The sequence below is a fragment of the Melozone crissalis genome, unplaced genomic scaffold (assembly GCF_028551555.1).
Source record: "Melozone crissalis strain CALT ecotype California unplaced genomic scaffold, PUWL_Pcris_2 ptg000086l_1, whole genome shotgun sequence".
Lineage (NCBI taxonomy): Eukaryota > Metazoa > Chordata > Aves > Passeriformes > Passerellidae > Melozone > Melozone crissalis.
Window position 1 is genome coordinate 82773 of NW_026535863.1, and position 22448 is coordinate 105220.

Sequence of the window (22448 nt, forward strand, 5' to 3'; positions counted from 1 at the left end):
GCTGGGGAGGGTCATACATTTGAGGGGGTTCACACAGTGTGTGGGGGATTACACAGCTGGGGAGGGTTCAGGGCTGGGCTGTCACAGCTTGGAGGGGATCACAGGTGTGGAGGGGGCAGAGCTGGAGGGGGTCATAGCTGGAGTGGGGGAGTCACACAGCTGAGCAGGGGAGTTGTCACAGTCCTGGGAGGTGTCCCACAGCTGGGGAGGGCCACACATTGGAGGGTTACACATACAGCCAGGGCAGGGCCCCTTTTAGGGGAGATGCTTGAGCATCCCAGGGGAGGGGGCTGTAATTAAAGCCACAATAATTTATTGCGATTTAAGGCAACTCAATACAAACCCACATGGACACAGGCGACACAGCAAGTGAGAACATCAAAACACTGGGGACCCCACTGGGATCAGCCCAGGTAATGTAGGGGAACCATGGATTTAGGGAGGCTAGTGAGGTGAGGAGGGGTCATGCATCATGCTAGGGGAGCACTCCACATTTGGTGGAGGCTCCTGCACACCCCAGCTTTCTGGTCAGGCTGCTGAAGACCCCCTGCTACTCTTCTGGGGGGCAGGACAGTCCTGGATGGGTATAGGGGACAGCCCCATGGCCAAGAATGCTCAGGCAACACCATCCCAATTCCCCCGAGAAACCCAAAAGCTGGTTTATGGGTGTGGTGGTGGGAACCCGGATTGGGGAGGGGACCCCAAGGTTGTGGAAAGGAGGAGAGGGACCTCCAGTCCCAGGTCCCTGACAGAGTATGCCTTTGATCCCTGATACAGGGTCCTGGGGTAGGATGAAGGGACATGGTGTGTTGGGAGTGGACAGTCAGGGTGGGAGGGTTTCAGGGGACATGGGAGGGATGGGGGTGTGGTTTTATGCCCCGTGCCTTCATGTAAGAGAGGAGCTGGTCGGGAATCTCAGCGAGGACTTCTCGTGCCAGCCCTGCCATGCTCAGCCCTGCACCAGGACCCCCCGTCATGTAGTCACGAAATGGAACAAACTGGGGGGGGCACAGGGGGGCAGAGCGATTGAGGGGGTCCAGGACCGGGAAGGCCCCAGAACTGTGTCCCATCCTCATTCCTGAAGTCTCAGTGTCCCTCACATCCAGGTACATACTAAGACCCAGTGCCACCCCCCCCCCCCCCCCATCCTGGTACCCCCCCTCCATCCTGGTACCCCACCCCCCTCCCATGTCCTAATGTACTCCCATATCCCAGTGTTCCCCATTTCCCAATACAGCCCTCTTTATGTCCCCAGGGCACCCCCACATCCATGTACATCCCAAGCCCCAATGCCCCTCCATATCCTAGTGCCTCCAATTTCCCACAGTCCCCACATCCCAGTGTCTCTTCCTGTTTCCCAATACACCCCATGTCCCAGTGCTCTCCCCATCCGGGTCCATCCTGGTGCCCCAGTGCCCCCTTCATTTGCCAGCACACCCTCCTCATGTCCCGGTGCCCCCCACATCCAGGTGCATCCCATATCCCATTACCTCCCTCCAATGTCCCAATGTTCCTGCCTGCTAATGATCTGGGCTTCCCCCCACATCCAGGAACATCCTAAGTCTCACTGCACCCTTTTTTCACAGCACAGCCCCCCCAGAATGTCTTAGTAGATGCCCTTTTCATGTCCCAGTGCAACTACATATTCCAGTATATGCCCCTCCATGTCCCAGTGCTCCCCACATCCCAGTGTCCCCCCCTTTCCCAGTACCAACCCCCTTCATGCCAAAGTACCCCCCATATCCTGATAGACCTCCATGTCCCACTGCACCCCCATTCCAAATCTCAGTGTACCCACTTTTCCCAGTGAAGGCCTCCAACATGTACCCAGTGCACCCAATGTCCCAGTGTTTCCCTCCACTGAGGTACATTCCAAACCCCAGTGCACTCCTTTTTCCCAGTGCATCCCTCCCATGGCATAGTGCACTGCTTCTGTGTCCCAGAACATCCCTGACATCCCAATTCCAACCCCCCCACTATTTCCCAATAAACTTCCTTTCACGTGCTATTGTCTCCTTCATGGCTCGGTGCTTCCCATATCCTAATACACTCCCATGTCCCAGTGCACCCTCATTCCAAGGTACATCCCAAGTCCCAGGGCACCCTCTTTTCCCAGTGAAGTGCCCCTACCATGTGCCAGTGGACCCCCAAATCCCAGTGCTTCCCCCCATCTAGGTGCATCCCAAACCCATTGCATCCCCATGTCCCAGTGCCCCTCCTATATCCCAGTTCACCTTATCATCCCTCCATACCAGTCCCACCAAGTGCACTCCAGGAGTGATGGGGCTGATTTGAGCTCCCCAGGGCACCCTCCCACCACCACCCTGCTGGGTGGGCTGGGAGGAGGTCCCCAAATTCCTCATTGGTGAGGTTGGTTACCTGGACAATATCACGCTCAGCCACTTTGCCACGGGAAGAGATGCGGATGTCATCCCCATCTAGCTCCACCATGGCTGGGGGCAATGTAGGGGGGAGGTCAGGAGCACCCTAGTGCCCCCCATCCCAGGATGGGATCCCATTATGTCCCTCTCAACCCCACACCCAGAACCCCCAAGCTGGGGTATGCTGAGCCCATTCATATGCTGACACATTCAACTCATAGTTCAGTGGCCAAGGGACCCTGCCCCCATCCCCTCAGCCTTCCCCTAGTTCCCCCCAGCCCCCAGATCTTACCATCAAACTCGGCCTGGCCAACCCCCACGATGATAATAGACATGGGCAATTTGGCAGCCTGAGGGAGCCAGGGAGTAAAGGTAGTCCCATGAAATTTAATGATGCTGCCACCAAATGAGCCATCCCCCCGCTCCCTGCAGCACCCAGGGGTGCAAACACCCCCTCCCCCAAGGATTCCAGTCCCCTACCCACCCCCCCCCCCCCAATCACCCAAAGGTCTCAGACCTCCCCAATGGCACCGGGGGGTTCCAGGAACTTCCCAGTCCCTTTGCAGCACCCAGGGGTTCCAGACACCCCTGCACATCAAACCCTGGGAGTCCAAGCCCTTTCCCACCTCTCAATGGTCCCAGTCCCTCCTCACTACCTCCAGCACCCAGGGGTCCACATCCCCCCCAGCACCCAGGGCTCCCAGCCCCTTCCCCACCCCTCCAGTATGCAAGGGTCCCAACCCACCCCTTCCCTCTCAGCTTCAGGGTCCCAGCTCCTCTTCACCCATCCCATCACCCAAAGGTTCCCAACCACCCCCAACCCCTCAGAATCCAGGAGTCCAAGCCCCTTCCTATCCCCCTTCTAGCTCCTCCTCAACCCCCCAGCACCCAGGGGTCTCCATCCTTTCTTGCCCCCTAAAGGGTCCCAGTCCCTCTCCACTGCCCCCATCACCCAAGGGTCCCTAGTTCCCAGCACTCAGAGGTGCCACCGCCCGCCCAATTGCCATTATGAGGGTCTCACATTGACAATGGCCTCCTTGGTCTGGGCCATGTCAGAGATGACACCATCGGTGATGATGAGGAGGACAAAGTACTGGGATCCATCTAGCACCGTGGCTGCCGAGCTAGGGGGACCCTGCGTGACGCCAAGGGCGCAGGGACCCCACCCCAGGGCGTGGGGCCCCTCTTACCGGGCAACATGGTTGACGACAGGGGCAAAGTTGGTGGGGCCGTAGAGCTGGACATGGCGCAGGCTGCGCTGATACGCCTCAAGCACCCCCGCAATGCCATGACATGCCGGGTTTGATGCATCCCCATTCTGCCACAGGGTCACCAGGAGCACAGTGACACCACAGCCCCCACCCATGGACAGGGTGACACCATGCACCCAACCCACAGACAAAGATGGCATTGCTGTGGCCCCCAAATGCTGACAAGGATGATGCCACTATGTCCACAATGTGGTGACAAGGGAGACACCAACATGTTCCCAACTCAGTGTCAAGGATGATACTGCCATGGCCCCAACCCAGTGACAAAATGATGATGCCACTATGTTCCCAACCCAAGACAAGGATGACACCACCACGTCCCCAACCCAGTGACAAGAATGATACCACTATGTCCCCAACACAGTGAGAATAGGTGACAAGGACAACATCGTCGTATGCCCAGCACAGTGACAAAGACCACACCACCACATCCTGAACCTGGTGACAAGGATGATACTACTATGTCTCCAACCTGGTGACACTGCCATGACCCCAAACCAGTTACAAAATGATGATGCCACTATGTTCCCAGCCCAAGGATAAGGATGATACCACCACATCCCCAGTCCAGATCCAACCCAAACACACCATATACCCAACTTGGTGATCAAGGATGAGACCACTATGACCCCAAACTGGTGACAACACCAAGCCCCTTCCTAACCTGGTGATAAGGATGACACTGCCATGGCCCCAGACCAGTGACGAGGATCACACCACCACAGCCCCAACCCAAAGACAATGTCCCTCCATGTCCCAAACAACGTGACAGGATGACTCCACCATGGCCCCAACTGCATGACAAGGACACCACCCTTCATCCGCAGTCCTGTCCCGCCTTGGCCCCTCACCAGTGGGAACTCGTGGGACACGTGCCCATCCGGGGGGACCTTGGCACCAAAGCCAAGGGCTGGGAACATTTTGTCACTGTCGTAGTCTTGGATGATGTCCCCCACGGCCCTCAGTGCCAGGCTGTAGGCATTCAGCTGGAAGGGGCTCAGGTAGTGCAGGGACGTGGGCTGTGAGGGGTTCCCTGCACAGGCATGGGCCTCAGCACCCCCACAGCCCCCCAGCACCCCCATAACACCCCCAGCATTCCCACAACCATGGCACCACTATGGCCCCAACCCAGTGGCAGGGATGATGTCATCCCCAACATGGTTACAAGGACAAGGATGATCCCACCATGTCTCCAAATGCCACCACATCCCCAACCCAGTGACAAGGGTGACACCACCATATTCCCAACTTGGTGACAAAGGTGATGCCACCATGTCCCCAACCTGGTGACAGCTGGTGACAAGGATGACACCACCATGGAACCAACAGTGACAAGGAAGACATTGCCATGACCTCAACCAGTGACAAGAATGATACCACTGTCCCAAACTCAGTGGTGATGATGGCACCAAATCCCCAACCCAGAGACAGCTGGTGACAAGTATGACACCACTGTAGTGCCAATACAGTGACAAAAATAACACCACCATGGCCCCAAACCCACGATAAGGACAACGCCATCATGACCCCAACCCAAGGGAGTGACAAGGGAGACGCCACTGGGTCCCCAACCCAGTGACAAGGGAGACGTGACCATGTCCCCAACACGACTACAAGGACAACAACACCATGTGCCCAAGCTGGTGACAAGGATGACACCACCATGACACCAAACTGGTTACAACTGTCCCAAATAAATCCCTCATGGGGGACACAGTTGCCACTCACCATTGGATGCCGTGAAGTCTATGGCCACTGTGAAGTTGAGTTGGGTCCTGGGGGGTTAAAGTGGCCTTGGAGTGACATAGGGTGACTTGTGGGTTTAAAGTGGGGCACCCCTCTGGCCACAGGCTGGACTGGGTGCACCCATATCACAATTCAGAGCACCCCCAAGTGTCCCTGCACTGAGGTGTCAGTGCTGCACCTAAAGGAGTGGCTGCGGGTGCTGAGAAGCCCCAAATGACCAATTTGGGGGTGCTGGGGAGCCCCTGCCCATGAGGGAGCATCTGGGTGGGATGCTGAGGATTCACAATGAAGAAGATGGGAGTGGTGGGGATCCTCTTTACCCAAAGGAGCAACTGTGGATGTTGGGGATCCCAAAGCTGTTGGAAGTGCTGGAGACTTCTAAAGGGAGCAATTGTGGGTTCTGGGGACTACCAGTGAAGCAGCTGTGGGTGATGGGGACAGCCTACCCCCCAAGGAGGCATCTTGGTGGGAGTGCTGAGACCCCCAATGGAGGAGCTAGGTGTGCTGAGGATCCCCCAGTGGAGCAACTGGGGGTGCTGGGGATCCCCCAGGGAGGAGCTGAGGATAGCAGGAACACCATCCACCCCTCCCCTCCATCCCCGAGGGAGCAGCAGTGGGTACTGGGGACCTCCAAGGGAGGAGATGGCAGTCCTGGGGACTGCCCTGCCAGTGAAGTAGAGGCTGGGGATGTTGGGGATTCTCTGCCCTTAAGGGAGCAGGTCAGAGTGCTGGGTACTCCCAAGGAAGGAGCTGGGGGTGTTCAGGACCCTCAAAAGTGCAGCTGGAGGTGCTGGGGACCCCCTGCTCACCCGCCCCTGATGTAGTCCAGGAAGGTGTGCTCAGCCTCCACAGTGAAGGACAGCAGTGTCACCTGTGGGGACATGGGAGTTAGGGGAGGAAGCGCCCACTCCCCGTGTCCTCCCCCTCCGCACATCCCCATCCTCACTGTCCCAGAGTTCAGGTACTTCTTTTTCTTCATCTTCTTCCGGGGGTTCACCACCTGCAGGGATGAGAGGAGAGGGAAGGGGGCTGCTTCTCACAGGCACAGGAGGCCCCAGGGATGGACTGTCACATCCAGGGGGACAGGGGGGCACAGAATACTCTGGGAGGCAGCAGTGGGAGCACTGTGCTGAGTTGCAGAGAGGGACCTTGAGAAGCACATGGTGGGCTGTGACACCCAGGGGTGCATGTGGGGGACCCTGGTGATTGTAGATCCATGGTGGGGGCTGGGCACCCTCAAGGGAGCAGCTGTGGGTGCTGCACCCCAGGGTGCAGCATGGGAACCATAATACCCCAGGGATGCAGTGTGGGGATCCCAACACCCTAGGCTGTAGCACAGGGAATCATGGGGACTATAAACCTCTATGGCTGAAGCATGAGGACCCTGGGCATCACTGCAACTCAGAGTGCAGGAGAGGGACCCTTGGGTATATGGCACACCAGGGTGCAGGGTTGGGAGGGACCCTGGGGACCATAACATCCCAGGATTGCATCACGGGGATCCTGGGGTATGTAGCACCTACACAGAGACCCCGGCACACAGAGGTGCAGCACAGGGTCCCTGGGGACCATGACATCTGAGGGTGCAGCAGTGGGACCTTGACCCCCACGGGGAGTGGTGCAGGACCCCCATGCCCATGTACCCATCCCCCCTCACCTCGTACACGTTGAAGTGGCTCTGGCCTCGTGCCAGCTCCCGATAACTGGTGGTGAACTCCCCGATGAAGTCGTGGCTGCACAGCCAGTGAATCTCCATCAGTACGGTTAGGGAGGTTCCCATTACCCAGGGGGATCCCCACCAGTCAGTGGTGTGGGGATGGGGGGCTTCCCATTGCCCAGGAGGTTTCCCGTCAGCCAGAGTCCCGAATAGCCAGGGGGAGGGGGGGGGCAGGCTCCATCTCCCCGGGGATGCAGGGGGGGTGGGGGATCCCTGTCACCTGAGGGGTGCAGGTCCAGGGTGTGGAGGGTCTCCAGGACCACACACAGCTCACCTGCCATCACGGTCCCAATCATATACCTCCACCTTGATGGCTCTGCAAGGCAGAGGGGGGGGTCACCGACACCCCCAAATCCCAACCTCCCCCCCCCTCCCCTGGGGACCCGTCACACACAACCCCCCGCTCCCTGTGGGATTTGTTTTGACGCCTCTGTGGGCTTTTTCCTGCTTCCTTCTCCTCCTCAGGATATTTTTATCCATCGTTGCCACAGCAACGTTCAACGTGGGGCCAAAGCAGCGTGAAGAGATTTTTGCCAGGACAGTAGCTGATGACACTGGTTTGGGATTGGGGTGGGGGGGCGGAGGGGGAGGAACAGCTCGGTGACAGCTGTGATGCCCATTGCCCAGATGGGTAAACTGAGGCAAAAGGGCAAAAGCGGGTAACACGGGGTGGGGGGGCGAGGGTGTGCTACTGGCACCACAGAGACAGGAGAAGGGGTTCTGGGAGTTGAGGTGGCCACAGAGGGTGTCTCATGGGGCCACAGAGAAGGTGGAAGCACTGCAGGGGGTCCTGAGGTACCACAGAGATGAGGAGAAGGGGGTAAAGAGGGTCCTGAGGTACCACAGACACAGGGGAAGGGGTTCTGGGGGACTGCAGAGAGAGGGGAAGGGGATCCTGGGGTACCATGGACATGGAGTGAGGAAGGCTCTGAGAGTCCAGAGCTACCACAGAGATGGGGACATGGGGTGCAGGGGTTCCTGGAGGACCTGGGAGATGGGGGAAAGAAGGAAAAGCGGGTCCTGAGGGCCCATAGAGATGGGAGGAAGGTGGTTCAGGGGGTTTCAGAGGACCACAAAGATGGGAGTGCAGGTGGTTCCCAGGTATGACAGAGATGGGAGAAGGGGGTTCAGGGTTAGGGTTAGGGTTAGTGGACCCTAGAGATGGGGGGAAGAGGGAAAAGGAGGTCTTTGGGGCCGAAGAGGGGGTGCAGGGGGTAGAAGTCCCCTGACACTCACCGGTCATGGTCCCCATTGCAGAGGGCACGCACAGGAATGGCAAAGGCTGCCCAGACAGGGTTCAGTGTGTTCCGCACCACTTCTGTCTTGTGGCAGATGGTGAAACTGGGGGAAAGACAAGGAGTAAAAGGGAGTCACTCCCCCAGCCCAAAAGCCCCCCAGTCTGTCACCCCCACAGTGCAGTGAGGATTTTTAGACACCCCCTCCAATGCCAGCCCATGGGGACGTAGAGGTGTCCTGTGCTGGGGCTGAGCCCTCCCATGAGGTGTGGGAGAGTCACTGCAGTTTTGAAGGGGGGTCACTCACGTTCCGTCTTCGTTGCTGCGGTAGAAGACCATGAAGGGGTCAGATTTTCCGAAGAAATCCTTCTTATCCAGCTTGTTGGCGCAGAACTGGAGTGTGGCCACATCCTGGGGGGTGGAATCGGGGGGGAGATCATCCACCCTGCACTCCCCTCAGGGGTGGGATCCTTTGGGGCAGCTGCTCCATGAGGAGAGGGATCCAGGACAGGCAGGATGGATAAACAGCCCACACTCTCATCTGCGGACTAGTGTGTCTCAGCCAACCCCGATATTGCGGGGTTCCCAAGCTACACCCCATCCCCTGCCCCGTCGCGGCTCACCCGGCAGTTTCCCAACTCTTCAGCGAGGAGTATGATGGTGCCGCACTTCTTCCCTGGAATGCCACTGCCGGGATGAGATGTGAGCAGAGTGGGGGCACACATGGTGCCCTGGGGGGGTCCCCCGTGCACTGAGCACCCCAAAACTTACCCATGAGAGGGAGCTGGGGCCGGTCTTCTGCCCCGGGGGTGCATGGTGGCTGTTCCCATCCTGCAGGGACACATGCTGAAGGGTGATGGAGGGGATCCCCACCCAATAAAAAGCCCCCCCCTCCCAAAAAAAGGAAGTCTACAAAAAAAAAAAAAACAAACCCAGCTCCGCCCCAGATTCCAGCACCCTAAAAAGAAGCTGTTTCTCCCCTCAAAAAAGCCAGTCCCCAAAAGACATTCAGACCCCACAAATAGTCAATTCCCACAAAACAAACTGCCCCTGAAAAAGCCAGCCCCAAAAAGTCAGACCCTTCCAAAAGCCAGAGCCCCCCTAAAAGCCACATCCTTCAAAAGCCAGACCCCCCAAACCCATATTCCCTCCAAAAGCCACCATCCCAAGAAAAAGCCAGACCCATCAAACCCCACCAAAAAGTCAGACCCCCAAAAATGCCTTTCCTGCCAAAATCCACCCCCAAAAAAAAAAAAAAAAAAAAAAAAAAAAAAAAAAAAAAAAGCCAGACACCCCTCCCCCCCCCTTCCAATCCAAAATGCCACTGTTGGCTCTGAGGTCTGGGTCCATCCTGGGCACACCAAAAGGGACCTAGGGAGACATGAGGACACTGGGACCATGGGGGTTCATGGCAAGGGCTTCTCCAGGGAGGGACATGGGGACACTGAGTTTCCCACTTTTCTCCAAAACACTGGTTTTGGAGAAACCCAAGATTTTCTTCAAAGAGGACATGGTGACCTCAGGGACACTGGGGCACAGGCAGGACTCATGTCAGGGGCTTCTCCATGGGAGAGGTCATGGGGACATTGGGATCAGTGAGGGAGGCTGCTCACATTGGGAGCTTCCCTGGGGCAGAGACATAGGGACCATGGGACACTGGGGACAAGGGTGGCTACCATCAGGAGTTTCTCCAGTGCAGGGCATGGGGACCCTGAGGACTCTGGGGGACACTGGACCACAGTGGAGGCTCAAACAAGGGGCTTCTTGGGGAAGGGGAGGGATGTGGGTGGGGGCAGAGACATGGGGACACTGGGGCTGGGGGGGTTCATGTCAGCGGCTTCTCTAGGAAGAACATGGGCATACTGGGGCACAAGAGGGCTCACATCAGGGGCTTCACTGGGTGGGACATGGGGACACTGGGGCAAAGGGGGGGCTCACGTCAGGGGCTTCTCCAGGCGGCTGCCGGCTGAGCCCACAATCTCCCCCAGGGTGCAGAATGCCTGGCCCAGGAAATCCTGCAGGATCAGGAATACTGGGTGTCACCAGGTGGATGCCCATCCCAGGGAGGCCAGGAGAGCAGGGCTGACTGATCCTGCACTTACATGCTTGGAGAGGTCAGGGCTCTTGGAGTCCACATCATACCTGGGGGTAGAGGGAACATGTGGGCATGGAACAGGAAGGGGAGGCCTTGGATGGGACAGGGATGGAGACAGGGATGGGATGGGAGGGAGACAGGGAGTGGGAGGGATGGGATGAGAGAGGGATGGTACACAAATAGGGATGGATTAGGTGTGGGGATGGGATGGGGAAAAGAATAGGGGTAGGATGGGACAAGGATGGGTAAAGGGATGGGATGGGATGGGATGGGATGGGATGGGGACAATAGAATGGACAGGGATGAGATGTGCATAGGGACAGGATGGGACAGGGACAGAATGGGGACTATCCAGTCCAGGATAAGCATGACAATGGGACAGGACAATGATAGGGACAGTGATGTGAACAAGGGTGGTAATGGTCCAGGAATAGGGACAGAACAAGGATGGGGACAAGGACACCCTGGGGGGCTGTGCCAGGGTGGCCAGGGGGTGACCCTGGGGGACAGAGGGTTGACACTGGGGGTGACGCTGGGACCACAAGGGCCACTCACAGGTCAAAGCGCAGATTCTGCCGCTCCTCAAAGCAATAATCGAGGACAAACTTGTGCAGGAAGTCAGGATTCAGGGAATTGTCGATGACCTCGGTCCGGCCAAACTGGGGGATATGGGGACAGGAAAACATGGGATGGTGACAGAGACATGGAGACACAGGGACATGGGGATGTGGTGATTTGGACACGGGGACATGGGGACATAGAGATGATGAGACATGGGGGCATAGGGATGGGAACATGACAACATGGGCAGGGGGGATGGGGGATACAGGGATGTGGGGACATGGAGATGCAAAGTCATGGGGGCATAGGGATGAAGACACAGGGACATGAAGACATGGGAACACAGGGATGTGTGAACAGCACCAGAAAACAGGGATATGGGAATGAGGGTGGGGCATAGGGATGGGGGCAGTGGGACATGAGAATGTGGACATGGGGACATACAGATATGGGGACACAGTGACATAGAGACACAGGGACATGACAACATGTGGGCATGGGGCTGGGGACATGGGAACATGAGAATATGGTGACATAGCAACATGGGGACACAGGGACATGAGGACATGAGGACACATGTGGGCGGAGGAGGTGGGGCAAGGGTGGGCAGCAGGCCCGGGCTGGAGCACGTGTGGGAAAGGGGTGGGCAGGGGCAGGGAGGGCCCAGGTGCCGCTTTGTGCCTCGGGGCCGTCCCACCCCCTGCTCATTACCCTGCAATTAACACATTGTTAATTACAGGGGGCCTGGCTGTGTGCCGACAGCTGATTGGCTGGCTGCCTGGTACCTCGACATGCTCCCCAGATCCTCAGGATGCTGGTTGGCTGATCGCTCTGCCCCCAGGCATTGATTGGATGGCTGCTGCATCCCAGAATGCTCATTGTCCAGGTGCTGCATCCAAAGATGCTGATTGCTCACTGGTGACTGGCCAACTGGTTGGCACCCCAACACACTGATTGGCCAGCTGGCCATTACCCCAACATGCTGATAGGCCAGAATCTTACATGCTACTTGGCTGGCTGGCTGCCATCACCTCTGACTGATTTGCCATCTGGTTGGCACACAGACATGCTGACTATTCATTGCCCCAGCATGCTGATGACTGGTTGGCCAGCTAGCACCCCAACATCTTGATTGGCTGGCTGATATGCCAACTGGCCAGCTGAGCACAGCCCAACATGCTGATTGGCTGCCCCCCACCAATCGGGTCACTCACCTCCCGCCATTGGTGGCTGCCAGGGCACTGCGTGTACAGCACACAGACTGCAGGGGGAGGGGTCAGGGGAGGCAGGCACCCCCAGAGACCCCCGAAACTGTTAGAGACACCACCATTCCCAGAGACTCCCAAAACCCCCCAGAGAGCCCCCAAAACACCTCAGAGACACCCCCGAACCCCCCCATAACCCCCTAAACTCCCCCAGACACCCCCAAAATACCTCAGACGGTCCCCAAATCCCCCAGAGATCTCCAAAACCCAAAAGACCACCCAAAACCCCCAGAGACCCCAACACTCCCCAGTGTTCCCAAAACCCCCAGAACCCTTCAAAATGTCCTTGAGACCTCCAAACCCTCATAGAACCACAACAATCCCAGAGACCTCCAAAAACATGTCAGAGACCCCAAAAACCCCCAGAGACCACAACACTCCCCAGAGACACTCATGCTCCCAGAGACCCCCAGAACCCCCAGATACTCCCAAAATACCTCAGAGATCCCCCCAATCCCCTAGACACCCCCAACCCCCTCACAGATATAAAAATCCCCTAAGTGCACAACACCTTCCAGAGACCCCAAGCCCCCAGAAACTCCCCAAAACACCTAAGAGCCAAAACACACCCCATCCCCCCTGCCTCACTCACTTGGGTCCGACTTGGAGAAGGTGTCCCTGTCCAGGAGCTGCCTGGGGGGCAGGGAGGAGTGAGTCTGAGAGTGTGTGTGTGAATGTGAATGTGAATGTGAGCACCTGGCTGTGTATGTGACTGTGTGTACCCATTGTGCAGTAAGATGTGCCCCAGAACCCACATTGAGGTGCACAGCCACATGTCGTTGAGGTGCACAGCCACATGTCGTGCCCTGTTGTGACAGGGTGGGTGGCAGGGTGTGCGCAGCCAGGTGTGCCCCAGGACAGGGATTGGCGTGCAAAGCATGTCTGACACATGTTGGGGGGCCATGTGCTTTGGGGCTCAACCATGTGTCAGGGTGCTCCACAGAGTGTTGGTGAGCATGGCCAGGTGTTGGTGAGCATGGTTGGATGTTGGGGTGCACTGCCAGATGTGCCCCACAACACACATTGGGGTGCACAGACACATCTGCACAGGGTGCACAGCATGACACATGTTAAGAGTGCCATATGTCAGGGGTACAGTTATGTGTCAGGACACCAAAAAAAGACCTCAGGTTGCAGGGGGAGGGTACAGGGACTGCAGGGTGGGCAGGGGGTACTAGGGATGCAATGGTGCAGTGCAGCCCGGCCGGAGGATTCAGGAGTTTCAGGGTGGGCAAGGGATACAGGGGGTGCAGGGGATACAGAGTCCAACCTGACTCCTCTGCATCCCCAGAATCCCCCAAAGCCGACCTTCTTGCACTCCCAGTCCGAGACCCCAAATGCCCCCCCCATGCCCCCCACTCCCCTCAGTGCCCTGCACCCTCAGCACCTTTGGCTTACCCAGTGCCCTTCTGTCCTCATACCCAACACTCCCTGTACTCCCCATGCTCCCCAACGCCCACCAGCACATTCCAATGTCTTCCAGTGAATCCCAGTGCCTCCTAATGCATTTCAGTGCCTCCAGCGCCAGCTGCCCTGCTTCCCAGTGCCTCCCAGTGCTCTTCATTGCCGACTGCACCCCGTTCCCTAGTGTCTCCCGGTGACTTCCAGAGCATCTCGGTGCATTCCAGTACATCTCAGCAATTCACACCACCAACTGCTCCCACTCTCCGGTGCATTCCAGTGCCTCCCAGAGCACCCCAGGGGATCTCAGTACATCACAGTGCACCCCGGCATCCTTCGACGCCAGCTGCTGTGGCACTCCAGTACCTCCCAATGCGTCTCATAGCGTTCCAGTGCAACCCAGTGCCCTACAACGCCATCTGCTCCCAGCTCTCCAATGCTTCCCAATGCATCCCACGGGATCTCAATCCCTCACAGTGTACCTCAGCACCCTCCAACGCCGCTCCCCAGTGCCTCCCAGTGCCTCTCTGTGCATCCCAGCATCCTCCAACGGCAGCTACCCCTACACCACAGTGCAACCCAGTGCAACCCAGTGCCTCCCGGCACCTTCCAACGCCAGCACCAGCGCCTCCCCGCGCCCCCGCCGCCCGGTGCCGGCTCCCGCCGCGGCCCCGCTACCTGCAGGACACCGTGAGTTCCACGCGAGTGGCCGGGACGGGACTGGATCCGGTGCCCGGTTCCGAGGCGCCCAGGCCCGCCATACCCCGGGCTCCGTCGCTGCCCCGACACCGGCACCAGCACCGCGATCGCGATCGGCTCCGCCCCGGGACCGCCCTTGGCACCGCCCGGGGCTCCCAGCACCGGCCCCGGCCCCTCACCGAGGGAGTGCCCCGGAGTCTTCTTCGGGACCACCTGCCGGGAGACCGGGACCGCCTTTGACACCGCCCGGGGCTCTCGGCACCGGCCCCGGCCGCGCACCCAAGGAGTGCCCCGGAGTCTTCTTCGCGACCGCCAGTGGGGAGACCGGGACCGTCTCGGGACCGCCCCCGGGATCGTCCCCAGATCCGCGGCACCGCCTCCGGGATCGCCCCCAGGGCCGCCTCCCCTTCCCCGGTACCACCACGGACCGTCGATACTGCCCCCGGGATCGCCCCGAAATTTTCGGAATCACCCCCAGATTCCTGCGATCTACCCTCGCACCGCCTGCAGGCCTCCTTCCAAATCCCCGGTACCTCCCGGGCCCGGGGGACCCCTCCGGCTCCGCCTCGGAAACGCCCCCAGATCTCCGGGATCATCCCCCTCATCAACCCCAGCGCCGCCTCCACAGCCCAGTTCCCCCCTGGAAGCCCGGTACTGCCTCCGGGATCCCCCCCAGATTCCCGGGATCGCTCCGGGTTCAACGCCAAATCCCTTGTACCTCCCCTGACCACTGCCGCCTCCCCCGCATCGCCCGCCGGGCTGCCTCACCGTTCCCGGGACCGCCTCTGACCACCGGTACTGTCCCACAGGACAGCTCTCAGATCCTCGGCATCACCCCCACATCCCCGGCATCAGTCCGAGGAAGTCCGGTGCCTTTCCCTGCATCGTCCCCAGTGCCACCTCCCCATCCTCAGTGCCCCCCGGACGCGGGTACCAATGATCAGCCCCGGGATCTACCCGAGACCACTGCTACTGCCCTGAGATTGCCCCGAGGCTGCCTCCAGACCCCGGTACACCACGGACCATTGGTACCACTCCCGGGATCACCCCCAGACCGGACCCCCGATGCTCCTTCCCCAGTAGCCCCAGCACCCCTCTGACACTCCCAGTGCGCCCTCCTGCACTCTCGATACCACCCACTCCACAGAATGAGGTCCCAATCCCCCTAGTTCCCCCTCATTCAGAACCTTCCCAGTATCCCCACAGCCCCCACAACTGCAGATGCAGAGTCCTCCAGTCCTCTGCTATCCTTCAGTAGCTCCCAGTACCTCCCCTGCACCATTCTGGTAACATCCAGCAGCTCCCAGTACTGTCCCGGGTCCTGCACTAGGAGCAAGAGGGGTGACATCGGGAGCCAGAGGGGGCACCCATTGCTGGGGGGGTGTAACCCAGTGCTGGGGGAGAACCCAGTGTGTGCTGGCTTGAGGACTCCGCTGCCAGTTTGAAGGTCCCTAGTGCTGTGTGGGGTGCCCACTCTGGGGAGACAGCACCAACCCCCCCTTTCCACCCAAAGCTCAGTGATCCAACGGGTCCATAGTAGAGGGACATTCTGGGGTGTCCCAGGAAACTTTGAGGACACACAGACACAACACAATAGGGGTAAATTTGGGTCTCTGGCATCCACTCTGCATGCCCAGGAAGTGGGGCCACTGGGAGCTCCATGTCCCCAAGGAGAGACACCCACCCCTCCAAGGGCACCCACAAACCCTTTTCGGGGGGGCTCACAACCTCCCAGACCCCACTATGCCAAAGACATTTCCCCCACCTCCCCCTAAAACCACCACTCTGTGAGGGAGCCCACCACATCCAACTTCCTTTATTACAAATAAATGAGCAGTACAATTTGGAGGGAGGGCACCCCAGAACCCCTATCCTGAGGGATACGCCTTGATGACCTTTACATCATCGAGGGGTCGGTCCTGGGAGTTAGTCTCCACCATGGCTAGGCGGCCCAGCACCCCCATTCCTTGGCACACCCTCCCAAAAATGCTGTGCTTCCCATCCAGCCACTGTGCTGGGCCCAGTGTCAGGAAAAATTGGCTTCCATTGGTGTCCGGCCCTGCATTGGCCATTGCCAGGATCCCGGCGCCTGTGAGACATGGGGACATGTCACATTATGGATGGGGATACAGGGGACATGCCACCCCACAGCCAAGGTTCCAGCATGACAGGGGACATGTTATCCCATGGGAGGATGTCATCTCATGGCCAAGACCCCGGTATCATGGGAAACATGTCACTCCAAGACTGGCATCCTGGAGGGTGTCACCCTATGGCTACGATCCCTGGGACATGTCACTCCATGGACAGGCTGCAGACGAACCTGTCACCTGACAGAGGGGTCTTAATGGACATCAGTAACAACTTGCTCCCATTGGTGTCCAGCCCTATACTGGCCATCACCAGGATCCTAGTGCCTGTGGGACATGGGCCAAGGATCCTGGCACCCTGAGGGACAAGCCATGCTATGGCCAGGGTCTTGGAGGACATGCCATTTCAGGGACAGGGTCTGGGGGATATGGAGGACATGCCACCCCATGGATGGGGTTTTAGGGACATGTCATCCCCTGGCTGAGGTTCTGGTGTTATGGGGAAAATGCCATCCAATGGAGAGGTCTTAGGGGAACATGAGGAAGAATTGGCTCCTGTTAGTGTCCAGCCTCATGCTGGCCATCGCCAGGATCCTGGTGTCTGTGGGACACAGGGACACGTCACATCAGAAATGCGGAAATAGAGGACAGGGCATCCCATGGCAAAGCTCCTTGGGGTCATGTCACTCAATGGATGGGGTTTTGGGGACACAGAGAACTTGTCACCCTATAGACAGGATCTTGGGGGACAGGGGAGACATGCCACCTCATGGCCAGGGTCCTGGAGGACATACTCCATGACCAGCCTCCTTGAGACATGCCCACCCCATGACTGGAGTCCTGGGAGTCATGTCACTCCCGGGATGAAGACACAGGCGACATCCCATCCCATTCCACAAGTGTGTTCTCAGGGGTCCTGCCCCTCTATAGGTGGGGTCCTGGGGTCCCAGGGATGTCCCTCCAGTGTTCTCCCAGTGCTGGCCCCACTCACCAGTGAACTTCAGGTCCGGGTGCAGCTCATCCTCAAACTGTTTCCCGTAGATGGAGGCGCCACCACGGCCTGCAGGGGAATTTGGGGGTCAGCAGGAACCCCTGGCACCAGGGCGGGTCCCAGGAAGATTTCAGAGGCCTGTGCTCACCAGTACCCGTGGGGTCCCCTCCCTGCACCATGAAGTCCTTGATGATGCGGTGGAACTTGGTGCCGTTGTAGTACCCGCGGCGGCTCAGCTCAGCAAAGTTCTTGCAGGTGCGGGGGGCGTGTTGCCAGTACAGTTCCAGCACAAGTGGGCCCATCCTGGGATGGGAACACAGAGAATGGGAACGGGAAAGGTATCAGAAATGGGGAAGTAATCCCCACATCCCAAAGTGGTACCCACATCCCCAGCTTCAGACCAAAGCCAGGGGTTGTGTTGCCAGTGCAGCTCCAGCACCAGCAGGCTCATTCTGTGAATGGGAACAACAGGAATGGGAATGGGAACTGGAGACAGGGTCATCACACTGTGATTCCCACAACCAGTTTCAGACCAAAGCTATGGGCTTTTTCTGCCAGTACAGCTCCAGCACTGGAGAGCCCATCCTGAGAATGGGAAAACAGGAACAGGAATGACACTGAGAATGGGGAACAGCACCAGGAATGGGAACAGGAGATGGGGTGGGTCACCCTGCTGTGAACTCTTCCACCTATAGGGTCAATTCTTGCAGCTGCAGGGCAAGAATTGTGACCCCCCAAACCCAGTTTGAGACGAAAGTCAGGGGGCTGTGCTGTAAGTACAGCTCCAGCACCAAGCAGGCCCATCCAGGGAATGGGAAATAGGAATACTGGTAATGGGAATGGGAACAAGAACAAGGACGGGTAACAGGAAACACCTCAACGTGATCCCTCACTCCCCCCCCATATCCCCCAGGGCCAGTCAGGGACAGGGACCACAGGGGTGAGAGGGGATGGGGGGCAATGGGACACCAGGAGGACAGGGATGGCTCTTGGTATCCGGGGAAACAAGCTGGACTGGCTGGTTCTGTGCGGTATCGGGAGACACTGGGGCTAACGGGATACCATGGGATCACTGGGATCTGCCTGATACCGAGGGGCTTGGGGGTTACGAACACCAGGGAGGAGACCGAGGGAACCAGGGGCCCTCTAGTATCGGGGCGGAAACCAGGACTGGCTCATGCTGGGGAATAGCGGAGCTGTCCCGTTCTGGAGACACTGAGAGTTTCTTAGCACCTGTGGAGTTCAGGGTCTGCCTGATACCGGGGGCTCACGGACACCGGGGACTGCCCCGTACCGGGAGGATCAGGGACTCAAGAACACCGGGGCTGCACGGAAGCCAGGGAGAGAAGGAGCGGACACCGATTTACCGCCAGTGCCGCGGAAGGGGGCGGGACAAGGGGTGGGCAGGGCCTCCCGTGCCGGTACCGGTGCCGGTACCGGGGCGATGCCCCGCCCCTTACGTGGTCTCCATGGAAACGGTGGGCGGCTGCCAGGAGTCGGGCGGGACGGCGGCCATGCTGCGGAGGCACCGATGGCGGAACGACCCTCAGGCACCGCGCTTCCGGGCCACACCCCCAGCTGTTGAAGGAGGGGCGTGGGGGAGGGGAAGAGCCAATCAGCGAGACGAAAGGCGAGGAGACTGGCCAATCAGAATGAACACCTAAAGGGAGCAGGCCAATCGGAACCCGGGGCGGGCGCGCCGCGATTGAGCCGCAAGGGGAGGGGGAATTCGAACGAGACCGCGCCCCTTTCGTTAGGCCACGCCTCCTCGGCGCGCGCGACGAGCGGGAGCCGGGGGCGGTGAGGTGGCGGGGGAGAGGGGGACGAGGGCAGACCGGGACCCCCGGGGACAGGGGAAACCGGCGGGGAGATCGGGTGGGCCGCGGAGCGCCGGGTAAACCACGCCATGCGGAGATGGGGAGACGTGGGGTCGGGTGAGGGGCTGGGACCCCCTGGTAGGGGCTGAGGACGCCCAGGGCTGGGGCTGCGGGGCCCGGACCCCCGGTGGGGGCTGGGACCTTCTCAGTGTGGGGCTGGGGTCACCAAGGATTGGGGTGCGCGGCTGGGACTCGTCGGTGGGGCTGGAACCCTCTTACTCTGGAGTTGGGACCCCCCAATGTGGGACTGGGGTCTCCTAGGCTGGGGGTGAGTGGCTGGGGGATTCACCAAGTGTGGGGGAGGGATCGCCCCATTATGGGGCTGAGAGCCCACAGTGTGCGGCTGGGAGGCCCAGGAGTGGGAATGGGACCCCCAGGGTCGGAGTTTGGATTTGAGACCCTCCCCGGTATGGGGGCTGGGAGCTGGGAGGCCTAGGAATGTGGATGGGACTCCCTCGGGATCGAGATGCAGAGCTGGGACCCCTCAGTGTGGGGCTGGGGTCCCTAAGGGACTGGGGGTGAAGGGCTGGGATCTCTAGGTACGGGAATGGGGTCCTCTTGCATGGGGATGGGACCTCCTGAGGATCGAGATGTGGGGCTGGGGGTCCCTCGGGATCGGAGTGTGGGTGTGGGGCTGGGACCCTCTGGGTGTGGAACAGGGGCTCCCCTGGGTGTGGGGCTGCGACCTCCCAGCGGGGTTGGTCCCCCTCAGTGTTGGGCTGGGGTCCCCGATAGGGGCTGGGAACCACCATTGTGGCGCTGGGGACTCGCACGGATCAGGGTGCGGGGCTGGGACTTTCCACCGTGGCACTGAGGACACCCGGGCTGGGGATGCTGGCTGTGGGTTCCCCGCGCGGGGGTCGCCGGTGTCACCCCCGCCTACTGGCGCTGGCGGAGCCATCCCTGTCCCCATCCCGGTGGCACCGAGCCCAGCGGCGCCTGGCACTGGCCGTGTCACCCGCGCGCTGGCTGGCGCCACCGGGCCCCCGCGGGGGGTTGGGGACACGGCGAGGGGCGGGTAGGGGCACGGGTGGGGAACCCCGATGGGGTCGGTGGTGACCCCCGCCAGCTCCCACAGGTGGCCCCGGTGCCCCGAGGCGATGGCCGAGGACCGAGGTACGGCAGCACCAGTGCTGCATGTCCCCCATGTTTCCCCCCTGGCACGGGGGGCCGGGACTCACCCCCAGTGTCCCCCTAGATGTTCGATTTGTCACCGAGGAGAGCTTCGACTTCGGTGTGCTGTCGCCGTCTGACAGGTATGGGAGGGTGGTGGGGAAAAGGGCACCCCATGGATGGGAACAGGGGGGACAAGACACCTTGTAGTTGGGAACGTGGGGAATAGGATGGGATGTGGAGGACAGGGTACCTCATTGTCAATGTCCTAGGGGACATGTCACCCCATGGATGGCGTTGTGGGGGATGTGCAACTCATAGCTGGGGTCCTGGGGGCCATGAGGGACATCACACTCCAAAGAGGGTGTCCTAAGGAACATGTCACCCCATTAACACAGTTCTGAGGGTCCTGTGGATATGTCCCCCTCAGAGATGTGGTTCTGGGGGTCCTGCGGGATGTGTCACACAATGAATGGGGTCCTGGGTGGCATGGGGGGGGGGGGGGTTCCTGCCACTTCTTGGCAGCGGTGTTTGGGGGGCTGACACAGCCATTCCACCTCCCCCCTTCCCATCCGCAGCCAGGAGGAAGAGGAGGATGAGGATAGCCCGGGCAGGGGGTGCCGGCACGGGGGCAGCAACGGGCGCTGGAGTCCCCTGAGTGGGGCCCGACTGGAAGAGATGGTGCGGGAGGCCACGCGCCTGGCGGCACAGTTGGAGGGGTGTCACCTGCCCGCTCCCGGAGACCCCCCCGGACCCGCCTCCACACCCCCCAGCACACCCCGCAGCCCCCGCCGCCAGACCTTCGTGGTGAAGGATAGCCCGGTGCGGGCGCTCCTGCCCACCGTGGAGTCTCAGGGCCCTGCCCCCAGCCCCCGCCCCCCCGCCAAGCCCCGGGGGGCCTCTGCTGCCACCGGTGTCCCCAAGGTAGGTGAGACCCAGGGGTAGGGGTCCTAGTGTGGCTGTGTCCCACCTGGGCTGAACACCCAGATCTCCCCCAAACCCATCCTAGATGGGGGCAGTGAGTGCCTCCCTGTCTCCAAGGGGCATCGTGAACCCCCCAGCCCTGTGGGTGAGGGGGCACTCACTGAATGATGTCTCCATGTCCCCTGCTCTATTTTCAGGCACCTCCCAGCCGTAATTCCACAGCAGCGGCAAAGGGACCCTTGGGTAGCAGGGGGCTCCCCCCCAGCCGTGCGGGCCCACCCCGGCCATGCCCTCCCCAGGGGCAGAGGGCTGGTGCCCGGGGCAGGTCAGAGCCCCCCCAGGGGGGAACAGCAGGTAGTTATGGCAAGGGAATGGGAACACCATGGCCATGGGGGCTCCTGGGCCAGACGCCAACCCCCCCTCTCTCCCCAGGCCAGGCTAAGGTGAGGGGGGGCACAGTTTCCTGCCCCCCCCCAACCCGCCAGCCCCACACCAGGACCACCACCACCCCTGTGCCCTCCAGCTGTTCCCCGGCACCCACTGCCCTCCCCAAGTTGTCCCCTCGGGCTCCAGCAGCGGGTGGGAGGACCCCCACCCCCAGAGGTAAGGATGTAATGGGGTTTGGGGGCCGCAGGGGATGCCCCATCCCCCGTGCCTCAGTTTCCATGTGGCTTCTTTCTCCTTTGCAGGTGCAGGGGCAGCACGGGCAGCCCCCACAACTGGTGCCTCGGGGTGCAAACCAGGACCCCCTCCCACCCGCCTGCGGTCCTCCCGCAAGACGGCGGTGAGCAGCACCCCGAGGTGACACCCCCAAACCACCCCACACCCACCCAGAGGCCCTGGGGGCACCCAGACCCCCCCTAGGTACCAGCTAAGGTACCTAGGCTGGGGGGGGCAGAGCCACCCCAGGGATGAGTTGAGACATCCACTGGGTTTTGGAAGGAGGCAGGCAGCACCAGGGGCCCCCAGGGAGCAGCCAAGGCACCCGTTGGGTTAACAGGTTGCAGGGCAGAGCTGGAACCCTCAGGGACCAGCTGAGGTTGGGGTGGCAGAGCCAGGGGTGTCCCCAGGGATGAGCCAAG

The 22448-nt window shown here is 60.1% G+C and overlaps 3 protein-coding genes across 8 annotated transcripts; 1 reads left to right on the forward strand and 2 right to left on the reverse strand.

Annotated features, from left to right (window-relative positions):
- Positions 1-296: 296 nt before the first annotated feature.
- Positions 297-14882, reverse strand: LOC128946758 (copine-5-like). 3 transcript variants are annotated; one of them, XM_054290714.1, is made up of 21 exons: positions 14351-14882; positions 12864-12904; positions 12221-12267; positions 11001-11104; positions 10453-10492; positions 10289-10365; positions 9122-9181; positions 8974-9037; positions 8658-8761; positions 8352-8456; positions 7390-7431; positions 7056-7131; positions 6345-6398; positions 6208-6269; positions 5381-5427; positions 4504-4562; positions 3572-3699; positions 3403-3505; positions 2674-2731; positions 2380-2453; positions 297-998 (listed from the first exon to the last, which is right to left on the reverse strand). In XM_054290714.1, the coding sequence occupies exons 1-21, from the start codon at positions 14431-14433 to the stop codon at positions 840-842; spliced, it is 1587 nt and encodes a 528-aa protein (XP_054146689.1). In that variant the 5' UTR covers positions 14434-14882; the 3' UTR covers positions 297-839. The 3 variants fall into 3 exon arrangements, with proteins under 3 accessions (XP_054146689.1, XP_054146688.1, XP_054146690.1); XM_054290713.1 differs by having other exon boundaries at positions 4504-4685; positions 14351-14772; XM_054290715.1 differs by lacking the exons at positions 10289-10365; positions 10453-10492; positions 11001-11104; ... (1 more) ...; positions 12864-12904; positions 14351-14882 and adding an exon at positions 9901-10066 and having other exon boundaries at positions 4504-4685.
- A 1289-nt stretch (positions 14883-16171) lies between these two features.
- PPIL1 (peptidylprolyl isomerase like 1) lies at positions 16172-19016 on the reverse strand. Of its 2 annotated transcripts, none has more exons than XM_054290743.1 (4): positions 18913-19016; positions 17601-17755; positions 17453-17521; positions 16172-16460 (listed from the first exon to the last, which is right to left on the reverse strand). In XM_054290743.1, the coding sequence occupies exons 1-4, from the start codon at positions 18966-18968 to the stop codon at positions 16240-16242; spliced, it is 501 nt and encodes a 166-aa protein (XP_054146718.1). In that variant the 5' UTR covers positions 18969-19016; the 3' UTR covers positions 16172-16239. The 2 variants fall into 2 exon arrangements, with proteins under 2 accessions (XP_054146718.1, XP_054146719.1); XM_054290744.1 differs by lacking the exon at positions 18913-19016 and adding an exon at positions 18747-18837.
- A 351-nt stretch (positions 19017-19367) lies between these two features.
- PSRC1 (proline and serine rich coiled-coil 1) lies at positions 19368-22357 on the forward strand. Of its 3 annotated transcripts, XM_054290820.1 has the most exons (6): positions 19369-20445; positions 20528-20598; positions 21025-21366; positions 21564-21720; positions 21799-21969; positions 22056-22357. In XM_054290820.1, exons 1-6 carry the CDS (start codon positions 20373-20375, stop codon positions 22169-22171), a joined length of 930 nt encoding a protein of 309 aa, XP_054146795.1. In that variant the 5' UTR covers positions 19369-20372; the 3' UTR covers positions 22172-22357. The 3 variants fall into 3 exon arrangements, with proteins under 3 accessions (XP_054146793.1, XP_054146795.1, XP_054146794.1); XM_054290818.1 differs by having other exon boundaries at positions 19368-20445; positions 21564-21969; XM_054290819.1 differs by having other exon boundaries at positions 19371-20445; positions 20528-20585; positions 21021-21366; positions 21564-21969.
- The last annotated feature ends 91 nt before the right edge of the window (positions 22358-22448 follow it).

Excerpts from the sequence above, each read along its gene's own strand:
- LOC128946758 (XM_054290713.1), bottom strand. The coding sequence starts at position 14,433 with ATGGCGGGCCTGGGCGCCTCGGAACCGGGCACCGGATCCAGTCCCGTC. Across the intron at positions 9,038-9,121 it reads GCCCCAGCTCCCTCTCATGG|TGGCATTCCAGGGAAGAAGT; the intron begins GTAAGTTTTGGG and ends TCATCCCGGCAG. Across the intron at positions 4,686-5,380 it reads AGACTTCACGGCATCCAATG|GGAACCCCTCACAGCCCACG; the intron begins GTGAGTGGCAAC and ends ATGCCTGTGCAG.
- PPIL1 (XM_054290743.1), bottom strand. The coding sequence starts at position 18,968 with ATGGCCGCCGTCCCGCCCGACTCCTGGCAGCCGCCCACCGTTTCCATG. Across the intron at positions 17,756-18,912 it reads ACCGTTTCCATGGAGACCAC|GATGGGCCCACTTGTGCTGG; the intron begins GTAAGGGGCGGG and ends TTCCCATCCCAG. Across the intron at positions 16,461-17,452 it reads CCCGGACCTGAAGTTCACTG|GCGCCGGGATCCTGGCAATG; the intron begins GTGAGTGGGGCC and ends CATGTCTCACAG.
- PSRC1 (XM_054290818.1), top strand. The coding sequence starts at position 20,373 with ATGGGGTCGGTGGTGACCCCCGCCAGCTCCCACAGGTGGCCCCGGTGC. Across the intron at positions 20,599-21,024 it reads CTGACAGGTATGGGAGGGTG|GAGGAAGAGGAGGATGAGGA; the intron begins GTGGGGAAAAGG and ends ATCCGCAGCCAG. Across the intron at positions 21,970-22,055 it reads GAGGACCCCCACCCCCAGAG|GTGCAGGGGCAGCACGGGCA; the intron begins GTAAGGATGTAA and ends TCTCCTTTGCAG.